The 24,549-nt window shown below is 48.8% G+C and overlaps 1 protein-coding gene across 1 annotated transcript in view; it reads left to right on the top strand.

Moving 5' to 3' along the window:
- kat14 (lysine acetyltransferase 14) overlaps positions 1–10,356 on the top strand; it is a 33,260-nt gene extending 22,904 nt beyond the window's left edge. Inside the window, exons 10-11 of the mRNA XM_079583055.1 lie at positions 9,563–9,753; positions 10,065–10,356. Of these exons, the coding sequence (XP_079439181.1) occupies positions 9,563–9,753; positions 10,065–10,238 (365 nt within the window). The 3' untranslated portion in view covers positions 10,239–10,356. The remainder of the gene's footprint in view (positions 1–9,562; positions 9,754–10,064) is intronic.
- Positions 10,357–24,549: the final 14,193 nt, after the last annotated feature.

Below are 24,549 nucleotides of genomic sequence, written 5' to 3'. Positions count from 1 at the left end.
CAGGTCAGAGTTTAGACAGTTCCAGGTCAGAGTTTAGACAGTTCCAGGTCAGAGTTTAGACAGTTCCAGGTCAGAGTTTAGACAGTTCCAGGTCAGAGTTTAGACAGTTCCAGGTCAGAGTTTAGCACAGTTCCAGGTCAGAGTTTACACAGTTCCAGGTCAGTGTTTAGACAGTTCCAGGTCAGTGTTTAGACAGTTCCAGGTCAGAGTTTAGACAGTTCCAGGTCAGTGTTTACACAGTTCCAGGTCAGAGTTTACACAGTTCCAGGTCAGAGTTTACACAGTTCCAGGTCAGAGTTTACACAGTTCCAGGTCAGAGTTTACACAGTTCCAGGTCAGAGTTTACACAGTTCCAGGTCAGAGTTTAGACAGTTCCAGGTCAGAGTTTAGACAGTTCCAGGTCAGTGTTTAGACAGTTCCAGGTCAGTGTTTACACAGTTCCAGGTCAGTGTTTACACAGTTCCAGGTCAGTGTTTAGACAGTTCCAGGTCAGTGTTTAGACAGTTCCAGGTCAGAGTTTAGACAGTTCCAGGTCAGTGTTTACACAGTTCCAGGTCAGTGTTTAGACAGTTCCAGGTCAGTGTTTAGACAGTTCCAGGTCAGTGTTTAGACAGTTCCAGGTCAGAGTTTACACAGTTCCAGGTCAGTGTTTACACAGTTCCAGGTCAGTGTTTTGACAGTTCCAGGTCAGTGTTTACACAGTTCCAGGTCAGAGTTTACACAGTTCCAGGTCAGTGTTTACACAGTTCCAGGTCAGTGTTTAGACAGTTCCAGGTCAGTGTTTAGACAGTTCCAGGTCAGAGTTTACACAGTTCCAGGTCAGTGTTTACACAGTTCCAGGTCAGTGTTTAGACAGTTCCAGGTCAGAGTTTAGACAGTTCCAGGTCAGAGTTTAGACAGTTCCAGGTCAGTGTTTAGACAGTTCCAGGTCAGTGTTTAGACAGTTCCAGGTCAGAGTTTACACAGTTCCAGGTCAGAGTTTAGACAGTTCCAGGTCAGAGTTTAGACAGTTCCAGGTCAGAGTTTAGACAGTTCCAGGTCAGTGTTTACACAGTTCCAGGTCAGTGTTTAGACAGTTCCAGGTCAGTGATTAGACAGTTCCAGGTCAGAGTTTACACAGTTCCAGGTCAGTGTTTAGACAGTTCCAGGTCAGAGTTTACACAGTTCCAGGTCAGAGTTTACACAGTTCCAGGTCAGAGTTTACACAGTTCCAGGTCAGAGTTTAGACAGTTCCAGGTCAGTGTTTAGACAGTTCCAGGTCAGAGTTTACACAGTTCCAGGTCAGAGTTTAGACAGTTCCAGGTCAGTGTTTAGACAGTTCCAGGTCAGAGTTTAGACAGTTCCAGGTCAGAGTTTAGACAGTTCCAGGTCAGTGTTTAGACAGTTCCAGGTCAGTGTTTAGACAGTTCCAGGTCAGTGTTTACACAGTTCCAGGTCAGTGTTTACACAGTTCCAGGTCAGTGTTTACACAGTTCCAGGTCAGAGTTTAGACAGTTCCAGGTCAGAGTTTAGACAGTTCCAGGTCAGAGTTTACACAGTTCCAGGTCAGAGTTTAGACAGTTCCAGGTCAGAGTTTAGACAGTTCCAGGTCAAGTGATTAGGACAGTTCCAGGTCAGTGTTTACACAGTTCCAGGTCAGTGTTTAGACAGTTCCAGGTCAGAGTTTAGACAGTTCCAGGTCAGTGTTTTAGACAGTTCCAGGTCAGTGTTTACACAGTTCCAGGTCAGTGTTTAGACAGTTCCAGGTCAGTGTTTAGACAGTTCCAGGTCAGAGTTTAGACAGTTCCAGGTCAGTGTTTAGACAGTTCCAGGTCAGTGTTTACACAGTTCCAGGTCAGTGTTTAGACAGTTCCAGGTCAGTGTTTAGACAGTTCCAGGTCAGAGTTTAGACAGTTCCAGGTCAGTGTTTAGACAGTTCCAGGTCAGTGTTTACACAGTTCCAGGTCAGAGTTTAGACAGTTCCAGGTCAGTGTTTAGACAGTTCCAGGTCAGTGTTTACACAGTTCCAGGTCAGTGTTTACACAGTTCCAGGTCAGAGTTTACACAGTTCCAGGTCAGAGTTTAGACAGTTCCAGGTCAGTGTTTACACAGTTCCAGGTCAGAGTTTAGACAGTTCCAGGTCAGAGTTTACACAGTTCCAGGTCAGTGTTTAGACAGTTCCAGGTCAGAGTTTAGACAGTTCCAGGTCAGAGTTTACACAGTTCCAGGTCAGTGTTTAGACAGTTCCAGGTCAGAGTTTAGACAGTTCCAGGTCAGAGTTTAGACAGTTCCAGGTCAGTGTTTAGACAGTTCCAGGTCAGAGTTTAGACAGTTCCAGGTCAGAGTTTAGACAGTTCCAGGTCAGAGTTTAGACAGTTCCAGGTCAGAGTTTACACAGTTCCAGGTCAGTGTTTACACAGTTCCAGGTCAGAGTTTACACAGTTCCAGGTCAGAGTTTAGACAGTTCCAGGTCAGAGTTTAGACAGTTCCAGGTCAGAGTTTACACAGTTCCAGGTCAGTGTTTAGACAGTTCCAGGTCAGTGTTTACACAGTTCCAGGTCAGAGTTTACACAGTTCCAGGTCAGAGTTTACACAGTTCCAGGTCAGTGTTTACACAGTTCCAGGTCAGAGTTTAGACAGTTCCAGGTCAGTGTTTAGACAGTTCCAGGTCAGTGTTTAGACAGTTCCAGGTCAGAGTTTAGACAGTTCCAGGTCAGTGTTTAGACAGTTCCAGGTCAGTGTTTACACAGTTCCAGGTCAGAGTTTAGACAGTTCCAGGTCAGAGTTTACACAGTTCCAGGTCAGTGTTTACACAGTTCCAGGTCAGAGTTTAGACAGTTCCAGGTCAGAGTTTACACAGTTCCAGGTCAGTGATTAGACAGTTCCAGGTCAGTGTTTACACAGTTCCAGGTCAGTGTTTAGACAGTTCCAGGTCAGAGTTTACACAGTTCCAGGTCAGAGTTTAGACAGTTCCAGGTCAGAGTTTAGACAGTTCCAGGTCAGAGTTTAGACAGTTCCAGGTCAGTGTTTAGACAGTTCCAGGTCAGTGTTTAGACAGTTCCAGGTCAGAGTTTAGACAGTTCCAGGTCAGAGTTTAGACAGTTCCAGGTCAGTGTTTACACAGTTCCAGGTCAGTGTTTAGACAGTTCCAGGTCAGAGTTTAGACAGTTCCAGGTCAGAGTTTAGACAGTTCCAGGTCAGACTTTACACAGTTCCAGGTCAGTGATTAGACAGTTCCAGGTCAGAGTTTAGACAGTTCCAGGTCAGAGTTTACACAGTTCCAGGTCAGAGTTTACACAGTTCCAGGTCAGTGTTTACACAGTTCCAGGTCAGAGTTTACACAGTTCCAGGTCAGAGTTTAGACAGTTCCAGGTCAGAGTTTACACAGTTCCAGGTCAGTGTTTACACAGTTCCAGGTCAGAGTTTACACAGTTCCAGGTCAGAGTTTAGACAGTTCCAGGTCAGTGTTTACACAGTTCCAGGTCAGTGTTTAGACAGTTCCAGGTCAGTGTTTAGACAGTTCCAGGTCAGTGTTTACACAGTTCCAGGTCAGAGTTTACACAGTTCCAGGTCAGAGTTTAGACAGTTCCAGGTCAGTGTTTACACAGTTCCAGGTCAGTGTTTACACAGTTCCAGGTCAGAGTTTACACAGTTCCAGGTCAGAGTTTACACAGTTCCAGGTCAGAGTTTACACAGTTCCAGGTCAGTGTTTAGACAGTTCCGGGTCAGTGATTAGACAGTTCCAGGTCAGTGTTTAGACAGTTCCAGGTCAGAGTTTACACAGTTCCAGGTCAGTGTTTAGACAGTTCCAGGTCAGTGTTTACACAGTTCCAGGTCAGTGTTTAGACAGTTCCAGGTCAGAGTTTACACAGTTCCAGGTCAGAGTTTACACAGTTCCAGGTCAGAGTTTAGACAGTTCCAGGTCAGAGTTTAGACAGTTCCAGGTCAGAGTTTAGACAGTTCCAGGTCAGAGTTTAGACAGTTCCAGGTCAGAGTTTAGACAGTTCCAGGTCAGAGTTTACACAGTTCCAGGTCAGAGTTTACACAGTTCCAGGTCAGTGTTTAGACAGTTCCAGGTCAGTGTTTAGACAGTTCCAGGTCAGAGTTTAGACAGTTCCAGGTCAGTGTTTACACAGTTCCAGGTCAGAGTTTACACAGTTCCAGGTCAGAGTTTACACAGTTCCAGGTCAGAGTTTACACAGTTCCAGGTCAGAGTTTACACAGTTCCAGGTCAGAGTTTACACAGTTCCAGGTCAGAGTTTACACAGTTCCAGGTCAGAGTTTACACAGTTCCAGGTCAGAGTTTACACAGTTCCAGGTCAGTGTTTAGACAGTTCCGGGTCAGTGATTAGACAGTTCCAGGTCAGTGTTTAGACAGTTCCAGGTCAGAGTTTACACAGTTCCAGGTCAGTGTTTAGACAGTTCCAGGTCAGTGTTTACACAGTTCCAGGTCAGTGTTTAGACAGTTCCAGGTCAGAGTTTACACAGTTCCAGGTCAGAGTTTACACAGTTCCAGGTCAGAGTTTAGACAGTTCCAGGTCAGAGTTTAGACAGTTCCAGGTCAGAGTTTAGACAGTTCCAGGTCAGAGTTTAGACAGTTCCAGGTCAGAGTTTAGACAGTTCCAGGTCAGAGTTTACACAGTTCCAGGTCAGAGTTTACACAGTTCCAGGTCAGTGTTTAGACAGTTCCAGGTCAGTGTTTAGACAGTTCCAGGTCAGAGTTTAGACAGTTCCAGGTCAGTGTTTACACAGTTCCAGGTCAGAGTTTACACAGTTCCAGGTCAGAGTTTACACAGTTCCAGGTCAGAGTTTACACAGTTCCAGGTCAGAGTTTACACAGTTCCAGGTCAGAGTTTACACAGTTCCAGGTCAGAGTTTAGACAGTTCCAGGTCAGAGTTTAGACAGTTCCAGGTCAGTGTTTAGACAGTTCCAGGTCAGTGTTTACACAGTTCCAGGTCAGTGTTTACACAGTTCCAGGTCAGTGTTTAGACAGTTCCAGGTCAGTGTTTAGACAGTTCCAGGTCAGAGTTTAGACAGTTCCAGGTCAGTGTTTACACAGTTCCAGGTCAGTGTTTAGACAGTTCCAGGTCAGTGTTTAGACAGTTCCAGGTCAGTGTTTAGACAGTTCCAGGTCAGAGTTTACACAGTTCCAGGTCAGTGTTTACACAGTTCCAGGTCAGTGTTTTGACAGTTCCAGGTCAGTGTTTACACAGTTCCAGGTCAGAGTTTACACAGTTCCAGGTCAGTGTTTACACAGTTCCAGGTCAGTGTTTAGACAGTTCCAGGTCAGTGTTTAGACAGTTCCAGGTCAGAGTTTACACAGTTCCAGGTCAGTGTTTACACAGTTCCAGGTCAGTGTTTAGACAGTTCCAGGTCAGAGTTTAGACAGTTCCAGGTCAGAGTTTAGACAGTTCCAGGTCAGTGTTTAGACAGTTCCAGGTCAGTGTTTAGACAGTTCCAGGTCAGTGTTTAGACAGTTCCAGGTCAGAGTTTACACAGTTCCAGGTCAGAGTTTAGACAGTTCCAGGTCAGAGTTTAGACAGTTCCAGGTCAGAGTTTAGACAGTTCCAGGTCAGTGTTTACACAGTTCCAGGTCAGTGTTTAGACAGTTCCAGGTCAGTGATTAGACAGTTCCAGGTCAGAGTTTACACAGTTCCAGGTCAGTGTTTAGACAGTTCCAGGTCAGAGTTTACACAGTTCCAGGTCAGAGTTTACACAGTTCCAGGTCAGAGTTTACACAGTTCCAGGTCAGAGTTTAGACAGTTCCAGGTCAGTGTTTAGACAGTTCCAGGTCAGAGTTTACACAGTTCCAGGTCAGAGTTTAGACAGTTCCAGGTCAGTGTTTAGACAGTTCCAGGTCAGAGTTTAGACAGTTCCAGGTCAGAGTTTAGACAGTTCCAGGTCAGTGTTTAGACAGTTCCAGGTCAGTGTTTAGACAGTTCCAGGTCAGTGTTTACACAGTTCCAGGTCAGTGTTTACACAGTTCCAGGTCAGTGTTTACACAGTTCCAGGTCAGAGTTTAGACAGTTCCAGGTCAGAGTTTAGACAGTTCCAGGTCAGAGTTTACACAGTTCCAGGTCAGAGTTTAGACAGTTCCAGGTCAGAGTTTAGACAGTTCCAGGTCAGTGATTAGACAGTTCCAGGTCAGTGTTTACACAGTTCCAGGTCAGTGTTTAGACAGTTCCAGGTCAGAGTTTAGACAGTTCCAGGTCAGTGTTTAGACAGTTCCAGGTCAGTGTTTACACAGTTCCAGGTCAGTGTTTAGACAGTTCCAGGTCAGTGTTTAGACAGTTCCAGGTCAGAGTTTAGACAGTTCCAGGTCAGTGTTTAGACAGTTCCAGGTCAGTGTTTACACAGTTCCAGGTCAGTGTTTAGACAGTTCCAGGTCAGTGTTTAGACAGTTCCAGGTCAGAGTTTAGACAGTTCCAGGTCAGTGTTTAGACAGTTCCAGGTCAGTGTTTACACAGTTCCAGGTCAGAGTTTAGACAGTTCCAGGTCAGTGTTTAGACAGTTCCAGGTCAGTGTTTACACAGTTCCAGGTCAGTGTTTACACAGTTCCAGGTCAGAGTTTACACAGTTCCAGGTCAGAGTTTAGACAGTTCCAGGTCAGTGTTTACACAGTTCCAGGTCAGAGTTTAGACAGTTCCAGGTCAGTGTTTAGACAGTTCCAGGTCAGAGTTTACACAGTTCCAGGTCAGAGTTTAGACAGTTCCAGGTCAGAGTTTAGACAGTTCCAGGTCAGAGTTTACACAGTTCCAGGTCAGTGTTTAGACAGTTCCAGGTCAGAGTTTAGACAGTTCCAGGTCAGAGTTTACACAGTTCCAGGTCAGTGTTTAGACAGTTCCAGGTCAGAGTTTAGACAGTTCCAGGTCAGAGTTTAGACAGTTCCAGGTCAGTGTTTAGACAGTTCCAGGTCAGAGTTTAGACAGTTCCAGGTCAGAGTTTAGACAGTTCCAGGTCAGAGTTTAGACAGTTCCAGGTCAGAGTTTACACAGTTCCAGGTCAGTGTTTACACAGTTCCAGGTCAGAGTTTACACAGTTCCAGGTCAGAGTTTAGACAGTTCCAGGTCAGTGTTTAGACAGTTCCAGGTCAGAGTTTACACAGTTCCAGGTCAGAGTTTAGACAGTTCCAGGTCAGAGTTTACACAGTTCCAGGTCAGTGTTTAGACAGTTCCAGGTCAGTGTTTACACAGTTCCAGGTCAGAGTTTACACAGTTCCAGGTCAGAGTTTACACAGTTCCAGGTCAGTGTTTACACAGTTCCAGGTCAGAGTTTAGACAGTTCCAGGTCAGTGTTTAGACAGTTCCAGGTCAGTGTTTAGACAGTTCCAGGTCAGAGTTTAGACAGTTCCAGGTCAGTGTTTAGACAGTTCCAGGTCAGTGTTTACACAGTTCCAGGTCAGAGTTTAGACAGTTCCAGGTCAGAGTTTACACAGTTCCAGGTCAGTGTTTACACAGTTCCAGGTCAGAGTTTAGACAGTTCCAGGTCAGAGTTTACACAGTTCCAGGTCAGTGTTTAGACAGTTCCAGGTCAGAGTTTACACAGTTCCAGGTCAGAGTTTAGACAGTTCCAGGTCAGTGATTAGACAGTTCCAGGTCAGTGTTTACACAGTTCCAGGTCAGTGTTTAGACAGTTCCAGGTCAGAGTTTACACAGTTCCAGGTCAGAGTTTAGACAGTTCCAGGTCAGAGTTTAGACAGTTCCAGGTCAGAGTTTAGACAGTTCCAGGTCAGTGTTTAGACAGTTCCAGGTCAGTGTTTAGACAGTTCCAGGTCAGAGTTTAGACAGTTCCAGGTCAGAGTTTAGACAGTTCCAGGTCAGAGTTTAGACAGTTCCAGGTCAGTGTTTAGACAGTTCCAGGTCAGTGTTTACACAGTTCCAGGTCAGAGTTTAGACAGTTCCGGGTCAGTGATTAGACAGTTCCAGGTCAGAGTTTAGACAGTTCCAGGTCAGAGTTTAGACAGTTCCAGGTCAGAGTTTACACAGTTCCAGGTCAGTGTTTACACAGTTCCAGGTCAGAGTTTACACAGTTCCAGGTCAGAGTTTAGACAGTTCCAGGTCAGTGTTTAGACAGTTCCAGGTCAGAGTTTACACAGTTCCAGGTCAGAGTTTAGACAGTTCCAGGTCAGAGTTTACACAGTTCCAGGTCAGTGTTTAGACAGTTCCAGGTCAGTGTTTACACAGTTCCAGGTCAGAGTTTACACAGTTCCAGGTCAGAGTTTACACAGTTCCAGGTCAGTGTTTACACAGTTCCAGGTCAGAGTTTAGACAGTTCCAGGTCAGTGTTTAGACAGTTCCAGGTCAGTGTTTAGACAGTTCCAGGTCAGAGTTTAGACAGTTCCAGGTCAGTGTTTAGACAGTTCCAGGTCAGTGTTTACACAGTTCCAGGTCAGAGTTTAGACAGTTCCAGGTCAGAGTTTACACAGTTCCAGGTCAGTGTTTACACAGTTCCAGGTCAGAGTTTAGACAGTTCCAGGTCAGAGTTTACACAGTTCCAGGTCAGTGTTTAGACAGTTCCAGGTCAGAGTTTACACAGTTCCAGGTCAGAGTTTAGACAGTTCCAGGTCAGTGATTAGACAGTTCCAGGTCAGTGTTTACACAGTTCCAGGTCAGAGTTTAGACAGTTCCAGGTCAGTGATTAGACAGTTCCAGGTCAGTGTTTACACAGTTCCAGGTCAGAGTTTAGACAGTTCCAGGTCAGAGTTTACACAGTTCCAGGTCAGTGTTTACACAGTTCCAGGTCAGAGTTTACACAGTTCCAGGTCAGTGTTTACACAGTTCCAGGTCAGAGTTTAAACAGTTCCAGGTCAGAGTTTAGACAGTTCCAGGTCAGAGTTTAGACAGTTCCAGGTCAGTGTTTACACAGTTCCAGGTCAGTGTTTAGACAGTTCCAGGTCAGAGTTTAGACAGTTCCAGGTCAGAGTTTAGACAGTTCCAGGTCAGACTTTACACAGTTCCAGGTCAGTGATTAGACAGTTCCAGGTCAGAGTTTAGACAGTTCCAGGTCAGAGTTTACACAGTTCCAGGTCAGAGTTTACACAGTTCCAGGTCAGTGTTTACACAGTTCCAGGTCAGAGTTTACACAGTTCCAGGTCAGAGTTTAGACAGTTCCAGGTCAGAGTTTACACAGTTCCAGGTCAGTGTTTACACAGTTCCAGGTCAGAGTTTACACAGTTCCAGGTCAGAGTTTAGACAGTTCCAGGTCAGTGTTTAGACAGTTCCAGGTCAGTGTTTACACAGTTCCAGGTCAGAGTTTACACAGTTCCAGGTCAGAGTTTAGACAGTTCCAGGTCAGTGTTTACACAGTTCCAGGTCAGTGTTTGCACAGTTCCAGGTCAGTGTTTACACAGTTCCAGGTCAGAGTTTAGACAGTTCCAGGTCAGTGTTTACACAGTTCCAGGTCAGTGTTTACACAGTTCCAGGTCAGAGTTTAGACAGTTCCAGGTCAGTGTTTACACAGTTCCAGGTCAGTGTTTACACAGTTCCAGGTCAGAGTTTACACAGTTCCAGAGGTCAGGGGTCAAACGGGACGATGTAAAAACTGCAGCTCATTCAGGTGTTCCCTCACTAACCCTCTGTGCAGGAGTGGACCTGTCGGAGAGCCTGCAGTACCCAGACTTCACTGTGGTGGCGCTGTATAAGAAGGTGGTGGTGGGTTTCGGGATCATGGTCCCAGACGTCAAATATAACCAGGCTTACATCTCCTTCCTGCTCGTGCACCCGGAGTGGAGGCGCTGCGGCATCGGCACCTTCATGGTCTATCACCTCATCCAGGTACGGCCTCGGGCGTTCTCTCAGTGGCTCTTTCAGTGGTTCTTTCAGGAGGTTCTCTCAGTGGTTCTCTAAGGTGGTTCTCTCAGTGGTTCTCTCAGTGGTTCTCTCAGTGGTTCTCTCAGTGGCTCTTTCAGGTGGTTCTTTCAGTGGTTCTCTCAGTGGTTCTCTCAGTGGTTCTCTCAGTGGTTCTTTCAGTGGTTCTCTCAGTGGTTCTCTCAGTGGTTCTCTCAGTGGCTCTTTCAGTTGTTCTTTCAGTGGTTCTTTGTGTGGGAGATGTTTCCTTACATGAACCTTTCGGCTGTTCTTCACAGACCTGCATGGGGAAAGACGTGTCTCTTCACGTGTCGGCGTCGAACCCGGCGATGCTTCTGTATCAGAAGTTTGGCTTCAAAGCTGAGGAGTACATCCTGGACTTTTACGACAAGTATTATCCTCCGGAGAGTCGTGAGTGTCGCCACGCCTTCCTCCTGCGGCTGCGCAGGTGAGGCCACGAAAGGTCACCGACTCCATAAACCTGCTGGACGATCGAGAGCCTAAAGCTGCAGGAAACTGTCTCCAGTCACTCTGACCTTTCGGGTGATCAGTGTATTACAATAATTAAGGATGAACTGATTTTTTTCTGTGTAAATGAAGGAAAAATAAACCTTTTGAAAAGCTTGTGTTGGACTTTGTTATGTAAAAAGTGAAATGGATCATGTGATGTTTCCTGATCATGTGACGTTTCCTGATCATGTGACGTTTGCTGATCATGTGACGTTTCCTGATCATGTGATATTTGCTGCTCTGTCATGAAGAACATGAACGCCTGTAAGGTGTGTTGGCAGATTTCCTGTAAACTTCACTTTCCAAAGTAAACAAATCTCAGCCCTTCTTTTCCCAGTCGTTTAAACGTCATAACTTCTGATCTAAGACTAAAAACTGACCCTCATGTCTGTGTAAACACCTGCAGTGTTAGAGCTCCCTCTGGTGGGTTTCAGGTGAACTGCAGGTCTGTTTATGTATCTGTAACTATGGTTTCCCCTGAGCGAGTGACCCGACCTGACCCGCCCTGTAGAAAAAAACAAACCCGAACAGAAAGAATGAGTCTCATTGAGATTTATTTTCAAACATCGACCATTTTAGCCATTTCTGTCTTATTTTAATTAAAAACATAACATTTAACACAGTCAAACTTTACAACATAAAGTCACAAATATCTTTGTCCTGCTTGAAGGAAGTGTTTGAAAAGGACAAATGTTCAAACAAGGGTTCTAAACAGCTGTAAGGTCTGTCCGAACAGCTGTAAAGTCAGTCCGAACAGCTGTAAGGTCTGTCCCTTATCACCCAGTGTGAAGTGAATAATAAGTGTTTTCATCAGAGACGGAACAAACTGCAGACTTTCAGTTACAGGACGACCTTAACCACTGAGCCACCGCCGCCTGAGCTGCTTCATCAGTTTGGTTCCTAAAGAAACTGAGTTTCCTTATGGTCTGTATACACTATACACTGAGCACACATTATACAGTATAAAAATAAACATTATACAACATAATATACATTACACAGTATAGTAATATACATTATACAGACCTTAAAGGGGCTGGAAGCAAGTTCGCCATTTTATACTCACTACTGCCCCCTCAGGCCATATGTGTAACTGCACCTTCTATATTAAGCTCGTGCATGACGGCAATTCAGGCCGAAGTGACACATTTCTGAGTGACCGTACAGGATTTTAGAGGCAGTTGTGGTGAACAGGTCTGAGCTCATTCTACGCCAGGGGTCACCAACCTTATTTCAGCTGAGGGCTACTTTAAGAGCATTAAGTTGTTCGAGGGCTACCAGTTAAAAACAAATCCTAAAGACTTAAACGTACACTGTTCACTTATAGGATATTGACCCCATACTATATTAAAATAGCTTTATTTTAAACTCATACCGAGTCACAAGAACCGAAATAACTGTAATTTTAAGAATTAGATTCAAGAAAATGAAGTGTTTTACACTTTGGAAAAAGTCACAAGGGCTACTGGACATGCCCCAAAGGGCCCCTGGGTGCCCGCGGGCACCACGTTGGTGACCCCTGTTCTACGCATTAGGACATGGAGGAACATGTAGGGGGAGGAAAATACTTAATTTTAACATTTTTAAACTCCTTATAGTCCCTTTAAGGATGTATACGGTCTGTATAATATATGTTTGAAATATGTTTGACTCTATATCTGAAACTGAAGCATATTTCAGCTCTAGATAAAGAGTTCACTCGTCTCGTTTTCTCCAGGTTTTCTCTGGAACAGATGGAAAAAGAATAAAATGGGACGTTCTGGTCGTTGCTACGGCAACACCGTGAGACATATGGCCCAGTGTGATGGTCTGAACGACCAAATGGAATTTTAATTTACGTTAAACATGTCGACTCTCCATGTAAATCCTACAGGCGGCGCTATCGCGCTCAACATGAACTACAGCAAATGAAAGTGTTTAAACAAGTGAAAACAAAAAACTATAACATTAAAGCTTCTCACGGAGCTCATCCTGATGGAAGGAGACGTTTAATAATATATAATATATATATAATATATATATATAATATATATTATATATATATTATATATTATATATATACAGTATATGTAAGATATAACCTGATGATGTATGTCTGTACCTTTGTCCTTTCTGAAACCTCATAATAATCACATCTGTACAGCTGAATGGTCCAGGATCAGACTGAACTCCTGAATGACTCTGTCCCTCTTTAGTTCACTGAGGAGTGTGAAGTCTCTGAGCCTCCAGGTGAGTCTTGAGTTCGTGTTTCTTCCTGAAGTCTCTCTGAGTCTTGAGTTCGTGTTTCTTCCTGAAGTCTCTGAGTCTTGAGTTCGTGTTTCTTCCTGAAGTCTCTGAGTCTTGAGTTCGTGTTTCTTCCTGAAGTCTCTGAGTCTTGAGTTCGTGTTTCTTCCTGAAGTCTCTGAGTCTTGAGTTCGTGTTTCTTCCTGAAGTCTCTGAGTCTTGAGTTCGTGTTTCTTCCTGAAGTCTCTGTGAGTCTTGAGTTCGTGTTTCTTCCTGAAGTCTCTCTGAGTCTTGAGTTCGTGTTTCTTCCTGAAGTCTCTGAGTCTTGAGTTCGTGTTTCTTCCTGAAGTCTCTGAGTCTTGAGTTCGTGTTTCTTCCTGAAGTCTCTGAGTCTTGAGTTCGTGTTTCTTCCTGAAGTCTCTGAGTCTTGAGTTCGTGTTTCTTCCTGAAGTCTCCGTGAGCCTCCAGGTGAGTCTTGAGTTCGTGTTTCTTCCTAAAGTCTCTGTGAGTCTTGAGTTCGTGTTTCTTCCTAAAGTCTCTGTGAGTCTTGAGTTCGTGTTTCTTCCTGAAGTCTCTGTGAGTCTTGAGTTCGTGTTTCTTCCTGAAGTCTCTGAGTCTTGAGTTCGTGTTTCTTCCTGAAGTCTCTGAGTCTTGAGTTCGTGTTTCTTCCTGAAGTCTCTCTGAGTCTTGAGTTCGTGTTTCTTCCTGAAGTCTCTGAGTCTTGAGTTCGTGTTTCTTCCTGAAGTCTCTCTGAGTCTTGAGTTCGTGTTTCTTCCTGAAGTCTCTGAGTCTTGAGTTCGTGTTTCTTCCTGAAGTCTCTGTGAGTCTTGAGTTCGTGTTTCTTCCTGAAGTCTCTGAGTCTTGAGTTCGTGTTTCTTCCTGAAGTCTCTGAGTCTTGAGTTCGTGTTTCTTCCTGAAGTCTGTGAGTCTTGAGTTCGTGTTTCTTCCTGAAGTCTCTGTGAGTCTTGAGTTCGTGTTTCTCCCTGAAGTCTCTGAGTCTTGAGTTCGTGTTTCTTCCTGAAGTCTGTGAGTCTTGAGTTCGTGTTTCTTCCTGAAGTCTCTCTGAGTCTTGAGTTCGTGTTTCTCCCTGAAGTCTCTGAGTCTTGAGTTCGTGTTTCTTCCTAAAGTCTCTGTGAGTCTTGAGTTCGTGTTTCTTCCTGAAGTCTCTGTGAGTCTTGAGTTCGTGTTTCTTCCTAAAGTCTCTGTGAGTCTTGAGTTCGTGTTTCTTCCTAAAGTCTCTGTGAGTCTTGAGTTCGTGTTTCTTCCTGAAGTCTCTGAGTCTTGAGTTCGTGTTTCTTCCTGAAGTCTCTGTGAGTCTTGAGTTCGTGTTTCTTCCTAAAGTCTCTGTGAGTCTTGAGTTCGTGTTTCTTCCTGAAGTCTCTGAGTCTTGAGTTCGTGTCACTTCCTGAAGTCTCCGTGAGCCTCCAGGTGAGTCTTGAGTTCGTGTTTCTTCCTAAAGTCTCTGTGAGTCTTGAGTTCGTGTTTCTTCCTAAAGTCTCTGTGAGTCTTGAGTTCGTGTTTCTTCCTGAAGTCTCTGAGTCTTGAGTTCGTGTCACTTCCTGAAGTCTCCGTGAGCCTCCAGGTGAGTCTTGAGTTCGTGTTTCTTCCTGAAGTCTCCGTGCGCCTCCAGGTGAGCCTTGACTTCGTGTTTCTTCCTGAAGTCTCCGTGAGCCTCCAGGTGAGTCTTGAGTTCGTGTTTCTTCCTGAAGTCTCCGTGAGCCTCCAGGTGAGTCTTGAGTTCGTGTCACTTCCTGAAGTCTCCGTGAGCCTCCAGGTGAGTCTTGAGTTCGTGTTTCTTCCTGAAGTCTCTGAGTCTTGAGTTCGTGTTTCTTCCTGAAGTCTCCGTGAGCCTCCAGGTGAGTCTTGAGTTCGTGTTTCTTCCTGAAGTCTCTGTGAGTCTTGAGTTCGTGTTTCTTCCTGAAGTCTCTGTGAGTCTTGAGTTCGTGTCACTTCCTGAAGTCTCTGTGAGTCTTGAGTTCGTGTTTCTTCCTGAAGTCTCCGTGAGCCTCCAGGTGAGCCTTGAGTTCGTGTCACTTCCTGAAGTCTCCGTGAGCCTCCAGGTGAGCCTTGAGTTCGTGTCACTTCCTGAAGTCTCCGTGAGCCTCCAGGTGAGTCTTGAGTTCGTGTTTCTTCCTGAAGTCTCCGTGCGCCTCCAGGTGAGTCTTGAGTTCGTGTTTCTTCCTGAAGTCTCCGTGAGCCTCCAGGTGAGCCTTGAGTTCGTGTTTCTTCCTGAAGTCTCCGTGAGCCTCCAGGTGAGTCTTGAGTTCGTGTTTCTTCCTGAAGTCTCCGTGAGCCTCCAGGTGAGTCTTGAGTTCGTGTCACTTCCTGAAGTCTCCGTGCGCCTCCAGGTGAGTCTTGAGTTCGTGTCACTTCCTGAAGTCTCCGTGAGCCTCCAGGTGAGTCTTGAGTTCGTGTTTCTTCCTGAAGTCTCCGTGAGCCTCCAGGTGAGTCTTGAGTTCGTGTTTCTTCCTGAAGTCTCCGTGAGCCTCCAGGTGAGTCTTGAGTTCGTGTCACTTCCTGAAGTCTCCGTGAGCCTCCAGGTGAGCCTTGAGTTCGTGTTTCTTCCTGAAGTCTCCGTGTGCCTCCAGGTGAGTCTTGAGTTCGTGTTTCTTCCTGAAGTCTCCGTGTGCCTCCAGGTGAGCCTTGAGTTCGTGTTTCTTCCTGAAGTCTCCGTGTGCCTCCAGGTGAGTCTTGAGTTCGTGTTTCTTCCTGAAGTCTCCGTGTGCCTCCAGGTGAGCCTTGAGTTCGTGTTTCTTCCTGAAGTCTCCGTGTGCCTCCAGGTGAGTCTTGAGTTCGTGTTTCTTCCTGAAGTCTCCGTGCGCCTCCAGGTGAGCCTTGAGTTCGTGTTTCTTCCTGAAGTCTCCGTGAGCCTCCAGGTGAGTCTTGAGTTCGTGTTTCTTCCTGAAGTCTCCGTGAGCCTCCAGGTGAGTCTTGAGTTCGTGTCACTTCCTGAAGTCTCCGTGAGCCTCCAGGTGAGTCTTGAGTTCGTGTTTCTTCCTGAAGTCTCCGTGCGCCTCCAGGTGAGCCTTGAGTTCGTGTTTCTTCCTGAAGTCTCCGTGAGCCTCCAGGTGAGCCTTGAGTTCGTGTCACTTCCTGAAGTCTCCGTGCGCCTCCAGGTGAGTCTTGAGTTCGTGTTTCTTCCTGAAGTCTCCGTGAGCCTCCAGGTGAGTCTTGAGTTCGTGTCACTTCCTGAAGTCTCCGTGAGCCTCCAGGTGAGTCTTGAGTTCGTGTTTCTTCCTGAAGTCTCCGTGAGCCTCCAGGTGAGTCTTGAGTTCGTGTTTCTTCCTGAAGTCTCCGTGAGCCTCCAGGTGAGTCTTGAGTTCGTGTTTCTTCCTGAAGTCTCCGTGAGCCTCCAGGTGAGCCTTGAGTTCGTGTTTCTTCCTGAAGTCTCCGTGAGCCTCCAGGTGAGTCTTGAGTTCGTGTCACTTCCTGAAGTCTCCGTGAGCCTCCAGGTGAGTCTTGAGTTCGTGTTTCTTCCTGAAGTCTCCGTGCGCCTCCAGGTGAGTCTTGAGTTCGTGTCACTTCCTGAAGTCTCTGTGAGCCTTGAGTTCGTGTCACTTCCTGAAGTCTCCGTGAGCCTCCAGGTGAGTCTTGAGTTCGTGTTTCTTCCTGAAGTCTCCGTGAGTCTTGAGTTCGTGTTTCTTCCTGAAGTCTCCGTGAGCCTCCAGGTGAGCCTTGAGTTCGTGTCACTTCCTGAAGTCTCCGTGAGCCTCCAGGTGAGCCTTGAGTTCGTGTCACTTCCTGAAGTCTCCGTGAGCCTCCAGGTGAGTCTTGAGTTCGTGTCACTTCCTGAAGTCTCCGTGAGCCTCCAGGTGAGTCTTGAGTTCGTGTTTCTTCCTGAAGTCTCCGTGAGCCTCCAGGTGAGTCTTGAGTTCGTGTCACTTCCTGAAGTCTGCGTGAGCCTCCAGGTGAGTCTTGAGTTCGTGTTTCTTCCTGAAGTCTCCGTGCGCCTCCAGGTGAGTCTTGAGTTCGTGTTTCTTCCTGAAGTCTCCGTGCGCCTCCAGGTGAGCCTTGAGTTCGTGTCACTTCCTGAAGTCTCCGTGCGCCTCCAGGTGAGTCTTGAGTTCGTGTCACTTCCTGAAGTCTCCGTGAGCCTCCAGGTGAGTCTTGAGTTCGTGTCACTTCCTGAAGTCTCCGTGAGCCTCCAGGTGAGCCTTGAGTTCGTGTTTCTTCCTGAAGTCTCCGTGAGCCTCCAGGTGAGCCTTGAGTTCGTGTCACTTCCTGAAGTCTCCGTGAGCCTCCAGGTGAGTCTTGAGTTCGTGTCACTTCCTGAAGTCTCCGTGAGCCTCCAGGTGAGCCTTGAGTTCGTGTTTCTTCCTGAAGTCTCCGTGAGCCTCCAGGTGAGTCTTGAGTTCGTGTCTCTTCCTGAAGTCTCCGTGAGCCTCCAGGTGAGTCTTGAGTTCGTGTCTCTTCCTGAAGTCTCCGTGAGCCTCCAGGTGAGTCTTGAGTTCGTGTTTCTTCCTGAAGTCTCCGTGAGCCTCCAGGTGAGTCTTGAGTTCGTGTCTCTTCCTGAAGTCTCCGTGAGCCTCCAGGTGAGCCTTGAGTTCGTGTTTCTTCCTGAAGTCTCCGTTAGCCTCCAGGTGAGTCTTGAGTTCGTGTTTCTTCCTGAAGTCTCCGTGAGCCTCCAGGTGAGTCTTGAGTTCGTGTCACTTCCTGAAGTCTCCGTGCGCCTCCAGGTGAGTCTTGAGTTCGTGTTTCTTCCTGAAGTCTCCGTGAGCCTCCAGGTGAGTCTTGAGTTCGTGTCACTTCCTGAAGTCTCCGTGAGCCTCCAGGTGAGTCTTGAGTTCGTGTTTCTTCCTGAAGTCTCCGTGAGCCTCCAGGTGAGTCTTGAGTTCGTGTTTCTTCCTGAAGTCTCCGTGAGCCTTGAGTTCGTGTTTCTTCCTGAAGTCTCCGTGCGCCTCCAGGTGAGCCTTGAGTTCGTGTTTCTTCCTGAAGTCTCCGTGAGCCTCCAGGTGAGTCTTGAGTTCGTGTTTCTTCCTGAAGTCTCCGTGAGCCTCCAGGTGAGTCTTGAGTTCGTGTCACTTCCTGAAGTCTCCGTGAGCCTCCAGGTGAGTCTTGAGTTCGTGTCACTTGCTGAAGTCTCCGTGAGCCTCCAGGTGAGTCTTGAGTTCGTGTTTCTTCCTGAAGTCTCCGTGAGCCTCCAGGTGAGTCTTGAGTTCGTGTTTCTTCCTGAAGTCTCCGTGAGCCTCCAGGTGAGCCTTGAGTTTGTGTCACTTCCTGAAGTCTCCGTGAGCCTCCAGGTGAGTCTTGAGTTCGTGTTTCTTCCTGAAGTCTCCGTGAGCCTCCAGGTGAGCCTTGAGTTCGTGTTTCTTCCTGAAGTCTCCGTGAGCCTCCAGGTGAGCCTTGAGTTCGTGTTTCTTCCTGAAGTCTCCGTGAGCCTCCAGGTGAGTCTTGAGTTCGTGTCACTTCCTGAAGTCTCCGTGAGCCTCCAGGTGAGTCTTGAGTTCGTGTTTCTTCCTGAAGTCCCCGTGAGCCTCCAGGTGAGTCTTGAGTTCGTGTTTCTTCCTGAAGTCTCCGTGAGCCTCCAGGTGAGTCTTGAGTTCGTGTTTCTTCCTGAAGTCTCCGTGAGCCTCCAGGTGAGTCTTGAGTTCGTGTTTCTTCCTGAAGTCTCCGTGCGCCTCCAGGTGAGTCTTGAGTTCGTGTTTCTTCCTGAAGTCTCCGTGAGCCTCCAGGTGAGTCTTGAGTTCGTGTTTCTTCCTGAAGTCTCCGTGCGCCTCCAGGTGAGTCTTGAGTTCGTGTCACTTCCTGAAGTCTCCGTGAGCCTCCAGGTGAGTCTTGAGTTCGTGTTTCTTCCTGAAGTCTCCGTGAGCCTCCAGGTGAGTCTTGAGTTCGTGTTTCTTCCTGAAGTCTCCGTGAGCCTCCAGGTGAGTCTTGAGTTCGTGTCACTTCCTGAAGTCTCCGTGAGCCTCCAGGTGAGTCTTGAGTTCGTGTCTCTTCCTGAAGTCTCCGTGAGCCTCCAGGTGAGTCTTGAGTTCGTGTCACTTCCTGAAGTCTCCGTGAGCCTCCAGGTGAGTCTTGAGTTCGTGTTTCTTCCTGAAGTCTCCGTGAGCCTCCAGGTGAGTCTTGAGTTCGTGTCACTTCCTGAAGTCTCCGTGAGCCTCCAGGTGAGTCTTGAGTTCGTGTCACTTGCTGAAGTCTCCGTGAGCCTCCAGGTGAGTCTTGAGTTCGTGTTTCTTCCTGAAGTCTCCGTGAGCCTCCAGGTGAGTCTTGAGTTCGTGTTTCTTCCTGAAGTCTCCGTGAGCCTCCAGGTGAGCCTTGAGTTTGTGTCACTTCCTGAAGTCTCCGTGAGCCTCCAGGTGAGTCTTGAGTTCGTGTTTCTTCCTGAAGTCTCCGTGAGCCTCCAGGTGAGCCTTGAGTTCGTGTTTCTTCCTGAAGTCTCCGTGAGCCTCCAGGTGAGCCTTGAGTTCGTGTTTCTTCCTGAAGTCTCCGTGAGCCTCCAGGTGAGTCTTGAGTTCGTGTCACTTCCTGAAGTCTCCGTGAGCCTCCAGGTGAGTCTTGAGTTCGTGTTTCTTCCTGAAGTCCCCGTGAGCCTCCAGGTGAGTCTTGAGTTCGTGTTTCTTCCTGAAGTCTCCGTGAGCCTCCAGGTGAGTCTTGAGTTCGTGTTTCTTCCTGAAGTCTCCGTGAGCCTCCAGGTGAGTCTTGAGTTCGTGTTTCTTCCTGAAGTCTCCGTGCGCCTCCAGGTGAGTCTTGAGTTCGTGTTTCTTCCTGAAGTCTCCGTGAGCCTCCAGGTGAGTCTTGAGTTCGTGTTTCTTCCTGAAGTCTCCGTGCGCCTCCAGGTGAGTCTTGAGTTCGTGTCACTTCCTGAAGTCTCCGTGAGCCTCCAGGTGAGTCTTGAGTTCGTGTTTCTTCCTGAAGTCTCCGTGAGCCTCCAGGTGAGTCTTGAGTTCGTGTTTCTTCCTGAAGTCTCCGTGAGCCTCCAGGTGAGTCTTGAGTTCGTGTCACTTCCTGAAGTCTCCGTGAGCCTCCAGGTGAGTCTTGAGTTCGTGTCTCTTCCTGAAGTCTCCGTGAGCCTCCAGGTGAGTCTTGAGTTCGTGTCACTTCCTGAAGTCTCCGTGAGCCTCCAGGTGAGTCTTGAGTTCGTGTTTCTTCCTGAAGTCTCCGTGAGCCTCCAGGTGAGTCTTGAGTTCGTGTCACTTCCTGAAGTCTCCGTGAGCCTCCAGGTGAGTCTTGAGTTCGTGTTTCTTCCTGAAGTCTCCGTGAGCCTCCAGGTGAGTCTTGAGTTCGTGTTTCTTCCTGAAGTCTCCGTGAGCCTCCAGGTGAGCCTTGAGTTCGTGTTTCTTCCTGAAGTCTCCGTGAGCCTCCAGGTGAGTCTTGAGTTCGTGTTTCTTCCTGAAGTCTCCGTGAGCCTCCAGGTGAGTCTTGAGTTCGTGTCACTTCCTGAAGTCTCCGTGAGCCTCCAGGTGAGCCTTGAGTTCGTGTTTCTTCCTGAAGTCTCCGTGAGCCTCCAGGTGAGCCTTGAGTTCGTGTTTCTTCCTGAAGTCTCCGTGAGCCTCCAGGTGAGTCTTGAGTTCGTGTGTCTTCCTGAAGTCTCCGTGAGCCTCCAGGTGAGTCTTGAGTTCGTGTTTCTTCCTGAAGTCTCCGTGAGCCTCCAGGTGAGCCTTGAGTTCGTGTTTCTTCCTGAAGTCTCCGTGCGCCTCCAGGTGAGTCTTGAGTTCGTGTTTCTTCCTGAAGTCTCCGTGCGCCTCCAGGTGAGCCTTGAGTTCGTGTCACTTCCTGAAGTCTCCGTGAGCCTCCAGGTGAGTCTTGAGTTCGTGTTTCTTCCTGAAGTCTCCGTGAGCCTCCAGGTGAGTCTTGAGTTCGTGTCACTTCCTGAAGTCTCCGTGAGCCTCCAGGTGAGCCTTGAGTTCGTGTCACTTCCTGAAGTCTCCGTGAGCCTCCAGGTGAGTCTTGAGTTCGTGTTTCTTCCTGAAGTCTCCGTGAGCCTCCAGGTGAGCCTTGAGTTCGTGTTTCTTCCTGAAGTCTCCGTGAGCCTCCAGGTGAGTCTTGAGTTCGTGTTTCTTCCTGAAGTCTCCGTGCGCCTCCAGGTGAGTCTTGAGTTCGTGTTTCTTCCTGAAGTCTCCGTGAGCCTCCAGGTGAGTCTTGAGTTCGTGTCACTTCCTGAAGTCTCCGTGAGCCTCCAGGTGAGTCTTGAGTTCGTGTTTCTTCCTGAAGTCTCCGTGAGCCTCCAGGTGAGCCTTGAGTTCGTGTTTCTTCCTGAAGTCTCCGTGAGCCTCCAGGTGAGCCTTGAGTTCGTGTTTCTTCCTGAAGTCTCCGTGAGCCTCCAGGTGAGTCTTGAGTTCGTGTTTCTTCCTGAAGTCTCCGTGAGCCTCCAGGTGAGTCTTGAGTTCGTGTTTCTTCCTGAAGTCTCCGTGAGCCTCCAGGTGAGTCTTGAGTTCGTGTCACTTCCTGAAGTCTCCGTGAGCCTCCAGGTGAGTCTTGAGTTCGTGTCACTTCCTGAAGTCTCCGTGAGCCTCCAGGTGAGTCTTGAGTTCGTGTCACTTCCTGAAGTCTCCGTGAGCCTCCAGGTGAGCCTTGAGTTCGTGTTTCTTCCTGAAGTCTCCGTGAGCCTCCAGGTGAGTCTTGAGTTCGTGTTTCTTCCTGAAGTCTCCGTGAGCCTCCAGGTGAGTCTTGAGTTCGTGTTTCTTCCTGAAGTCTCCGTGAGCCTCCAGGTGAGTCTTGAGTTCGTGTCACTTCCTGAAGTCTCCGTGAGCCTCCAGGTGAGCCTTGAGTTCGTGTTTCTTCCTGAAGTCTCCGTGTGCCTCCAGGTGAGCCGTGAGTTCGTGTTTCTTCCTGAAGTCTCCGTGAGCCTCCAGGTGAGTCTTGAGTTCGTGTTTCTTCCTGAAGCCTCCGTGAGCCTCCAGGTGAGTCTTGAGTTCGTGTTTCTTCCTGAAGTCTCCGTGATCCTCCAGGTGAGTCTTGAGTTCGTGTTTCTTCCTGAAGTCTCCGTGAGCCTCCAGGTGAGCCTTGAGTTCGTGTCACTTCCTGAAGTCTCCGTGAGCCTCCAGGTGAGTCTTGAGTTCGTGTCACTTCCTGAAGTCTCCGTGCGCCTCCAGGTGAGTCTTGAGTTCGTGTTTCTTCCTGAAGTCTCCGTGAGCCTCCAGGTGAGTCTTGAGTTCGTGTTTCTTCCTGAAGTCTCCGTGAGCCTCCAGGTGAGTCTTGAGTTCGTGTTTCTTCCTGAAGTCTCCGTGAGCCTCCAGGTGAGTCTTGAGTTCGTGTTTCTTCCTGAAGTCTCCGTGAGCCTCCAGGTGAGTCTTGAGTTCGTGTTTCTTCCTGAAGTCTCCGTGCGCCTCCAGGTGAGCCTTGAGTTCGTGTTTCTTCCTGAAGTCTCCGTGAGCCTCCAGGTGAGCCTTGAGTTCGTGTTTCTTCCTGAAGTCTCCGTGAGCCTCCAGGTGAGTCTTGAGTTCGTGTTTCTTCCTGAAGTCTCCGTGAGCCTCCAGGTGAGCCTTGAGTTCGTGTCTCTTCCTGAAGTCTGCGTGAGCCTCCAGGTGAGTCTTGAGTTCGTGTTTCTTCCTGAAGCCTCCGTGAGCCTCCAGGTGAGTCTTGAGTTCGTGTTTCTTCCTGAAGTCTCCGTGAGCCTCCAGGTGAGTCTTGAGTTCGTGTCACTTCCTGAAGTCTCCGTGAGCCTCCAGGTGAGCCTTGAGTTCGTGTTTCTTCCTGAAGTCTCCGTGAGCCTCCAGGTGAGTCTTGAGTTCGTGTTTCTTCCTGAAGTCTCCGTGAGCCTCCAGGTGAGCCTTGAGTTCGTGTTTCTTCCTGAAGTCTCCGTGCGCCTCCAGGTGAGTCTTGAGTTCGTGTCACTCTCTGAAGTCTCCGTGCGCCTCCAGGTGAGTCTTGAGTTCGTGTTTCTTCCTGAAGTCTCCGTGCGCCTCCAGGTGAGTCTTGAGTTCGTGTCACTCTCTGAAGTCTCCGTGCGCCTCCAGGTGAGTCTTGAGTTCGTGTTTCTTCCTGAAGCCTCCGTGAGCCTCCAGGTGAGCCTTGAGTTCGTGTTTCTTCCTGAAGTCTCCGTGAGCCTCCAGGTGAGCCTTGAGTTCGTGTTTCTTCCTGAAGTCTCCGTGAGCCTCCAGGTGAACCTTGAGTTCGTGTCACTTCCTGAAGTCTCCGTGAGCCTCCAGGTGAGTCTTGAGTTCGTGTTTCTTCCTGAAGTCTCCGTGCGCCTCCAGGTGAGTCTTGAGTTCGTGTTTCTTCCTGAAGTCTCCGTGCGCCTCCAGGTGAGTCTTGAGTTCGTGTTTCTTCCTGAAGTCTCCGTGCGCCTCCAGGTGAGTCTTGAGTTCGTGTTTCTTCCTGAAGTCTCCGTGAGCCTCCAGGTGAGTCTTGAGTTCGTGTCACTTCCTGAAGTCTCCGTGAGCCTCCAGGTGAGTCTTGAGTTCGTGTCACTTCCTGAAGTCTCCGTGAGCCTCCAGGTGAGTCTTGAGTTCGTGTTTCTTCCTGAAGTCTCCGTGAGCCTCCAGGTGAGTCTTGAGTTCGTGTCACTTGCTGAAGTCTCCGTGCGCCTCCAGGTGAGCCTTGAGTTCGTGTTTCTTCCTGAAGTCTCCGTGAGCCTCCAGGTGAGTCTTGAGTTCGTGTCACTTCCTGAAGTCTCCGTGCGCCTCCAGGTGAGCCTTGAGTTCGTGTTTCTTCCTGAAGTCTCCGTGAGCCTCCAGGTGAGTCTTGAGTTCGTGTCACTTCCTGAAGTCTCCGTGCGCCTCCAGGTGAGCCTTGAGTTCGTGTTTCTTCCTGAAGTCTCCGTGCGCCTCCAGGTGAGTCTTGAGTTCGTGTTTCTTCCTGAAGCCTCCGTGAGCCTCCAGGTGAGTCTTGAGTTCGTGTTTCTTCCTGAAGCGGGCCTCACACACGGGGCAGGCCGGGTGCACGTGCTTCAGGTGCCGCGACACGTCGGAGCTGGTCTTGAACTCTTTCTCGCAGACGGAGCAGCTGAAGCGCTTCTCGCCCGTGTGACTCGTCATGTGTCGGTCCAGGTGACGCTTGTCGGCGAAGTCTTTCTCGCACACGGAGCAGCTGAAGGGTTTCTCTCCCGTGTGGATCATCGAGTGCAGCTTCAGACTGTGTTTGACGGAGAAGTCTTTCTCACAGACGGAGCACCTGAAGGGTTTCTGCCCCGTGTGGTTCATCATGTGGATGGCGAGGCCTCGTTTCAGAGCGAAGCCTTTGTCGCAGACGGAGCACCTGAAGGGTTTCTCTCCCGTGTGGATCCTCGTGTGTAGCTTCAGACTCTTCTTCTCAGTGAAAGACTTGTCACACACGGAGCAGCAGAAGGGCTTCTCCCCCGTGTGGATCCTGTGATGAACCTCCAGGTGGTTTTTGGTCCGAAAGCCTTTGTCGCAGAAGGAGCACCTGAAGGGCCTCTCTCCGCTGTGGCTCTTCATGTGGATGGCGATGTTTCCTTTGAGTTTGAAGCTTTTGCCGCAGACCGGACACTTGTGAGGCCGCTCCCTGCTGTGGACCGCAGTGTGTCTCTGTAAGTCCCCCTCACACCTGAACCTCTTGTCACAGGCGGAGCAGCTGAAGGGCCTGAGCACCTCTGTGATCAGCGCCGCCTGGTCCAGGCTGTCGTCGTCCTCGTGCGTCTTCACGTGAGCGCGGAGTTTGGTCTTGTCTCCGAAACGCTTGTCACAAATGGGACAAACGTGCGGCCTGGTCCGAGGCGTGGACTCGGCTTTCTCCTCTTCTCCTTCGTCCGTGACGTGATGGACGAGCCTCAGGTGTTGGGCCAGGTTTCCCTTCAGTGTGCAGCCTTTGTTACAGACCGGACACCTGAACGGCTTCTGTCCCGTGTGCATCAGGATGTGTCTCTGTAAGGAGGACGTCCAGCGGAACCTCTTCCCGCACTCCGAGCAGCTGTATGGCTTCTTGTTTCCTGTTTCTGGAGCCGGGTCCACAGCGCCCCCGTGTGTCCGCAGATGCTCGTTCAGATCCGCCTTGTTTGGGAACTGTTTCTCACAGACGGCGCAGACGTGATGAGCGTAGCGCAGGTGCCGCGTCAGGATGGCGTTTCCCTGAAAGCTTTTCCCGCAGGCGGAGCATTTGTGCGGCGTCTCGCGTCTGTGCACGTTCGACACG

Source organism: Gobius niger, assembly GCF_951799975.1.
Source record: "Gobius niger genome assembly, contig: SCAFFOLD_31, whole genome shotgun sequence".
Taxonomy (NCBI): domain Eukaryota; kingdom Metazoa; phylum Chordata; class Actinopteri; order Gobiiformes; family Gobiidae; genus Gobius; species Gobius niger.
The sequence above is the reverse complement of the archived record's forward strand: the minus strand, read 5'-3'. Positions and strand labels throughout refer to the sequence as shown.